We start from the raw sequence: 7,639 nt of genomic DNA, 5'->3' as shown, positions 1-7,639 counted from the left end.
ACAACACAGCCTTGATGATGCATTGCTTGCTGACATATTATAAGACCGATATAATCAGATCATCACTAAATGTCCTTTGTCAACACATTTAAATAATTTAAGAAAACATTAAACCTGAAAAGTAGCCATTGAAATAAATTGCTTTAGTTGTAATTGCTGACTGCCGTGTTGCTAGTGGTGGGGGGGCAGTGCATGGTCTGCATGTGAACTGCAGCGTTTCCAGCAACACAGAGCTGCCCGTGGACGCCTGTCTGTAAATAATGCCGGGGGGGGGGAAACTATCGGCGAACGCAGCAGCCGTGTCTTGGCCCATCCCGATACACGTAGAAATGCAAATATCGGCCGGCTGATAAAATCGGTCTGTCACTATAAGAAAGACCCACAGAGCACTGAAAGAAGAGCAAACAAAATTGGTAAAATTGAGGAGAAATGGAAAGGGAGCGTGGCACAACAGCAGAGTGAACAAACTTAGAACAACACAGACACATGTTTGTGTTACTGAAAGGTTTTCAGTAGCAGTAGTTCAAATGGTTTTGAATGGGATTCCTGTTCAAGTTTGGTCATCACTCCTTCCACTATCATTATTATTTGTATTCCGTTGTGTAATTTTTATTTTCTTTAATTTTCTTTTTCCGATATGTAATTCTGACCCAGGGCTTATTCCCTTTTTTCTCTCAAAGGGAAGCCTGTAGGAAAGCATGGTGCTGCACGTGGAAATGTGACTTTTGGCAGAGCCACACACCCACTAACAGAGATGTATTAGCTCGCCCATGAATTTTCTTCTGCTGCAGTGGAACATACAATTATGTCATACCAAGTAAAGCGTGACCCTTCAATACATGTGGATCTTGGTGTGGATCTTGGTGTTTTGTGTATCGCCGGTCTTGACAAAGGTCCGTGTGCAGATTTTTCGCCCCTTTTCTTTTCCTCTCCCTGCTCCCTTCGAGTAACAAAAGCCATATTGTAGCTGTGTTTATTTCTACTCCCAATGGTGTCTGTCCGGTGCTGGACTCCAAGCCAGACACTGCTAGGCTCCTGCATTTCTGGAGCCCCTTTCTTTAAATGTTTGGGACCGGTTTTGTCTTATAAGACTGAGTGAAGCCAGTTGATGAGTCTTAGCTTAGCAACTTTAGTTATTCAGGTCATGGTTTGATATTTGAGACAGATTTAGGTCAGAACTTGATACAGAGGGAAAAACATACACTGTGCTTGAGACTGAATTAAAACAGATGTTATTGTATCTGATAAGGTTTCAGGACAGTCCAGCACTTTTCAGTGCATTTTAATTTTTTATGTAAATGCTTTTAGTACAATTAGCAGCAACAGAGGAGAGACAGATAAAATCCTCGACATCTAATCTAAATGGATGGAATCTCATGTACAAAGCAGAAGGGTCCTATTATGACATAATTCAGTTTTCTTTTACATACTGAAGCAAAGGGTGCTCCCCTTGTGGAAACTCTGTACTCTCAAGTCTTTTGCCAAGACCAGCCACCCCAGCGCTGTTGGTAACCACAGGCAGCTTTTCTCATCCTCCTTAGTGATGAAGTCATTTTAAAATATGGTCTCGGAAAATCTCCCTGCCAAATATGAGCATCTCTTCAACATTTGGGTGGTAGGGAGGGATATCTGCAGAAGAGAATTTTAGCACACTGGTCGGCAGGAGAGAAAGTGCTGCCTGTTCAGTGGTACCACGGCTCGCATCAGAAACACTCTGCACTGGTGCATTTCTATGGTCCTGTAGTTGATGTCAATGCATACTGTAGTGATGTTTTTCTTTTATATTATTGATTTCAAGTATCGCATCTTTTTAACTTTTACACTCAAGGCATAGGTGTACTCTAATTTATCTGAAGGGATTGCTAATTAATACGATTGATAATCGTGGTGCTACTGGTTACGATTTGGATGACAGATGTTTGCCTTCTTATGTTGGATATATGGAACTCTGCAACCAAAGCTTGCATTGACAACTTGTTCTTCTAGTCATAATCTTATATTTCAGGTAACTAACATTGCTGTCAGCCAACTGGAATATGTGCTATCAAGATTATGCAGAACAAAAACTTCCAAGATGGTAAAGGATTTCTTAATTTGTTTTAGATTATATAAAAATGAGATTACACATTTTTGTGTTGTCATCCTTTTGTCAAAGGGACTTATATTTACCTGTCCCCGTCTTTAGGGATTTATATTTGAACATGGACTGTCCAGCACAGCAATATTTTGAAAGGATGCATACATTGGTGGTATTTTTTTTAACACAATGTTTAACCGGGTTGATATATCTTAAGTATTTGTCAGTTATGCTAGTAGTGGCATACTTACTGTATAAACAATAACCACGTTTCTCTGCTTTTGGCACGACATTCTGAAATGGACACTGGGATGAAACTGGTTAGTCTGATCTTGAGCATCTTGTACACAATCATTGAAATAACAGAAACTACATCTAATATTAAACATCAAATAAGCATTTGTCTTGATTAAAATTAAATCAAAGCATCAGTGTTTTGAACAAATTCAGTCTTACCTTGAGATCCACGATAAAAACATGCTGATTCATATGTGTTGCCTGAAGAGAAACGGGAGGGGGGGGACACACCAGACCCTTAGAATTTGACCCATTACTGCGGTAATATTCTTATGTTATCTGTCGACAGCACAGACCCCAAGGACAATACATTTGTAAGGCGTAACCACAACATTTTTGCTGACCCGTATTATTTCTTGCCATAACCCTTAAAACTAACTGTAAACCTGTTTCATACAGTTGAGTTCATGTCGGTTTGGTACCACGGTGTCAAAGAGGACATGGTGTTTAAGTCAAACAACATCTGAAGTCAAAGCAGTGGAAAAGGTCACTAATATGAGAGGCTGGCAGGGTCATGTCAAACAGTCATGTTCTTACAAGTCTCAGTGGAGTGACGGGTGGCGTATGGTCAGGAGACGATGAGGCTGGGATCTTTCGTGACCTCTTCATTCCTCAAAGAACTTTGGTGTCAGTTACCTTGACCCTTCAATTTATGGCAGGACTGTTCCACAATTTGGGGTTGATTATGCCTGAAAATATGACATAGGCACATAGATTCAAACATACTCACACCCACATTCACGTGTGAGGTAAAATGAGATTAGATGTTCCGCTCAGCCTCCTGCTCATTGAAAACCGGTTTCCCCAAAATCCCTCGTTTCCTGCTTGAGTTGAGTGGAATGTCTGTGTTCAAAGACATTTTTCGCACTGTTTTTTTCCAGTCTTTTTTACTGTTAACAGCTTTCAACCGAAACACAGACAGTGATGCCTGAACACACACACACCAACACACACACACACACCACACACACACACACACACACACACACACACCACACACCCACACCCACACACACCACACACACCCACGGTGTGTATGTGTGTGTGTATATATATATAGTGTGTGTGTGTGTGTGTGTGTGTGTGTGTGTGTGTGTGTGTGGGTGGGTGTGTGGTGTATAATATATGGTGTTATATATGTGTTGTGTGTGTGTGTGTTGTATATATTAGTGTTGTATATATTATTATATACACTGTATGTATACACATATATATATATATTGTGTGTATGTTGTGTATATATGTATGTATGTGTTTTATAGTATGGTATTTATGTATGTGTATATATGTTACACCACATTATGTATATATGTCTATTTATGTGTGTGTGTATATATATATATATATATAATATATTTTATATATATATGTTATGTGTGTGTGTTGTGTTATATATGTTATGTATGTTTGTTTAATATTTATTTTGTTGTTTATATATTTAATATTAGTGTGTGTTTGTGTGTATCTTATATATATTTATTTTATATTTTATATTTTTTATTCGGGGTAGCCAGCCAGTCTGTCTGTGGAGATTTGGAATAAAATTTTACACGTGCTGTTTTCTGTGCGTCTCTTCGCATCTTATTACCTTGTTATTAAATGATTACCACCATCTTTCTCCCTCCCCCTCCCCACTCAGCAGAGTTCGTGATATCGAGTGGAGCTCCATTTTCCTCCTACCACGAGTCCATATACTTCTCTCGCTTCCTGCAGTGGAAATGGTGGGAGGTGGGTAGTCACTGCAGATTACATGCCGGTGAAGCAGACATGCAAACAATTCTTTTTTTTCCTGCATAAATGACACCGTATGATATTAAACACCAATACCGTTGACCTTGCACCATTCTACTGTTTTTGCTAGGGCAGCAATTGTCCCCTATAAACTTAGCCTAGACTTTTTTTGGGAGGGACATATGTCTAGAGAAAAGACTGCAGATAAAATAATTAATGAATATAAAAAAAATGATGGCAATCAGAAAGGGCAGAAGAAATGCTCGAAGCAAATGGAAAACAAACATTACAGTATGGAGACCAGTTGCAGGAAAGATGGTTGTACTGAAACACAAAAGGTGGTGCTGCCCATCAGTGTTTCGTTGTGAGTGGTAATAAATAATTGATAAAGCTTTGCATAATGGCTGGGTAACTGTAGCAGGGTGGAAACAGCAGACATCAGGGTGGATTAATAATATATTAGATCATTACATCACACAGTCTGAGAGAATGACATAACCCATCAGTTATTTTATGTCTCTTTTTGTCTCTCTTTATCATTTCTCTATTTTCTCGTCTTTCCATTCCTGCAGGCAACCAGTAACCAAAAATACCTTCAGACATTACAGAGTACTAGGAAAAGGTGGATTTGGCGAGGTGAGTGTCACTCTAATCAAGAAGTTGAAATAACTTGGTTTACTGTGGTTATAAAGTTTTCTTTGGGATGGATACAGAGGCAACGTTACGTTATGTTACGTATCCAGCAAACTTGGGATTGAGAGGTTAATGATTTTAGTTGCTGCAGGTAGTAACCTTTAACAGTTAGTTAATGCAGCACTGTTTTATGTTCATCCTTGATGTAGAAATGTGGGGGTCACACATTAACGTCCATTAGTTGTGTGTGTGTGTTGTGTGGGTGTTGTGTGTGTGTGTGTGTGTGTGTGGTGTGTGTGTGTGTGTGTGTGTGTGTGTGTGTGTGTGTGTGTGGGTGTGTGTGTGTGTGTGTGTGTGGGTGTGTGGTGTGTGTGTGTGTGTTGTGTTTGTGTGTGTGTGTGGTGTGTTTGTGTGTGTGTGTGTGTGTGTGTGTGTGTGTGTGTGTGTGTGTGTGTGTGTTGTTTATGGGCATGTGTGTGATCGTGTTTTCTCGTTGCTTGTTTTCCAGGTTTGTGCCTGCCAAGTACGTGCCACCGGTAAGATGTACGCCTGTAAAAAGCTGGAAAAGAAACGAGTGAAGAAAAGAAAAGGTGAAGCAATGGCACTAAACGAAAAACGCATTTTAGAAAAAGTTAACAGTAGTTTTGTAGTAAGTACTCCATTTTTCTTATTCAACTTTTCAACAGAATTGTACCTGTTTTGTCTGTCTGTCTATTTGTGTGTGTGTGTGTGTGTGTGTGTGTGTGCGCGCGCAGTATGTGAGAGCGTTGTTTGTTATGGCTCCAGGATCCTCCAAATGAAATTGAGTGGCGTGTTTGCAAAGGCTGTCGATCAGCTGTTACAGACAGTTGCTGTGACTCCAGTTCTGTTTGTTTAATGACGTCCATGCCAGGTGGACGGGCTTGTGAGTCCCAGTGGAAAGAAACATGATGGGATAAAAGTAAAGGGGGGTTGGGGGGCCAACACATTATGAATAACTAGTTGCTGGTGACTGCATACTGGCAGTTAGCAAGGATGTGCAAAAAAAACATAGACAAGTTCAGTTAACCAACTTGAATGCACTGCAGCAAATGAAACGAAATGCAAATTCATTTTGGTAACACACCTGCTATGTTACCTATGAAAACATGCCACAATTGATTTCATGTGGAGCATACTGTCAGCCTTTAATTAACTGTGAATGTTTTCTAAAAGTTATTTGAAATCTGTTTTGTTTTTACATGTTCTTGATGCAGTGGTAAATACAGATTGATAGTTGCATATTACGTGTCATAGAGTGTGAGGAAAAATAACACATGCCTCTACACCTACTTTGGTCACACAAGTTTTGTGTTAAAATCCCATGATTGATTTTTTTGTGTTTAAAATTACATGACTTTAGCTTTTTTAACTTTAACTCAGCTAAAAACTAACCAAGTACATGATAAGAATGACTACTTCATAAATCCTATTTGCAGTGACCCGCAAAACTGACTTATAGTACATCCAGATTCCTTTTAGTGTCCAAAAGTCCTTACAACTTTAGTTCATTAGGGGCCAAATCAATTTTTGACATGATTTTAGAATAAAACACGTATGTAATCAAATGATCAACGATCAATCAATCAATCAAGCTTCATATGAGAGCAGTAAGCTGAGCCAAGCATTTAAGGAAGTGTCTCATTCCTTAAGCTCATTGTGTTGCCTTTTGCAAGCCAACAGCATTTCATTTCGCAGTTTAAGTCAGAACAACAGCATGTAGAAGAAATTAGCACACTGTCCTGCTCAGAGGATGTGTGCCAGCTCAAAAAAAATGAATTAAAAGAATTTTTCACTGTACCACCATGCCTCAAACTCTTAATGGTGGCCTAGCTCTTGGCTAATTTTCCTATTGAGGATTTTTATAAATTGAGCCATAGTCATGAGTAAGTGGTAGTTTTTTCCTGAATGCTTTGTACGAAGTCACCTAGCTTTTTATTTCTTCCATGCTGTACCAAAGGGCGGACATTTACAGTTGACAGTCCATTAACATGTAAGATGATACATTATAAAAAACGTTCAAGAATAACCTTAAATGTGTAAATTATTTTCATTCAATTTCTATGATCTCAGTGCTTCATATGCACCTGAAATAAGGACAGTTTACTTTATTATTAGCTGATAGTTGCTTAAAAAAAAATACACGTAGATACTGGAAATTTGTCAGTTCACAAATTCTAAAATATGATCCTTTTTCAGTCCTTTTCTCACTTTCTCACTCACTGTGTGCATGTGATGTATTAGATGTGTTCCTGGTGTATCTTGCTGTTTTCTGATTCTGCTGTCAACACTCCTTTAATATGGAAATGCTTAAATTTTAATCCTGCTCAACTACGCATGTTGACATCAGGAGTCATACGCAGCTGGAAAACTAGTAAAATGTGCTTCTCTTTCCATTTTGTCCAACTGTACGTACAAAAACCTCTCAGGTGTTTTGGCAGGAAAAGAAAACTTAGCTTTGGCTCAGTGTTAAAATTGATTGTTGCAAAGACAAGAAAATTACATCAAGGGCTTATTTATCATTCCTGGAACATGGTGAGGAGCACCTAGAGGGATAGACATGTTAATTTCTGCATTTCTGTGGGTGTGCGTGCAGTGTGTATTTTGTATATGAACACAGTATTCTACTATTTAAATGTACAGAATGGAGGTATTGATCTGTAGTACAGTAAGCTGGATTGTAAGGGAGCAGAGCCTCAAAGCCAGTCCATGTTCTCCATTTAAAGCTAATGGTTGTGTTTGAGTTGTACTACGTTTTGGATTAGTCGGTTTCTGATGCAGCGTGAGCTATTTTGCATGTCCTTGTTTTAAATGAGTCATGGCAGAAGCATGTACACACACACACACACACACACACACACACACACACACACACACACACAC

General features: G+C 39.0%; 1 protein-coding gene across 3 annotated transcripts in view; it reads left to right on the top strand.

The window, feature by feature from the left end:
- Positions 1–7,639, top strand: part of grk4 (G protein-coupled receptor kinase 4) — a 60,264-nt gene that overhangs the window by 26,206 nt on the left and 26,419 nt on the right. For 2 of the 3 annotated variants that reach the window (XM_032527503.1, XM_032527505.1), the window contains exons 5-7: positions 4,014–4,102; positions 4,676–4,741; positions 5,247–5,387. In XM_032527503.1, the coding sequence (XP_032383394.1) occupies positions 4,014–4,102; positions 4,676–4,741; positions 5,247–5,387 (296 nt within the window). The remainder of the gene's footprint in view (positions 1–4,013; positions 4,103–4,675; positions 4,742–5,246; positions 5,388–7,639) is intronic. The other variant, XM_032527511.1, reaches the window with a different exon arrangement.

Source organism: Etheostoma spectabile, chromosome 2 (genome assembly GCF_008692095.1).
Source record: "Etheostoma spectabile isolate EspeVRDwgs_2016 chromosome 2, UIUC_Espe_1.0, whole genome shotgun sequence".
In the NCBI taxonomy this organism is placed as follows: Eukaryota; Metazoa; Chordata; class Actinopteri; order Perciformes; family Percidae; genus Etheostoma; species Etheostoma spectabile.
The sequence above is the reverse complement of the archived record's forward strand: the minus strand, read 5'-3'. Positions and strand labels throughout refer to the sequence as shown.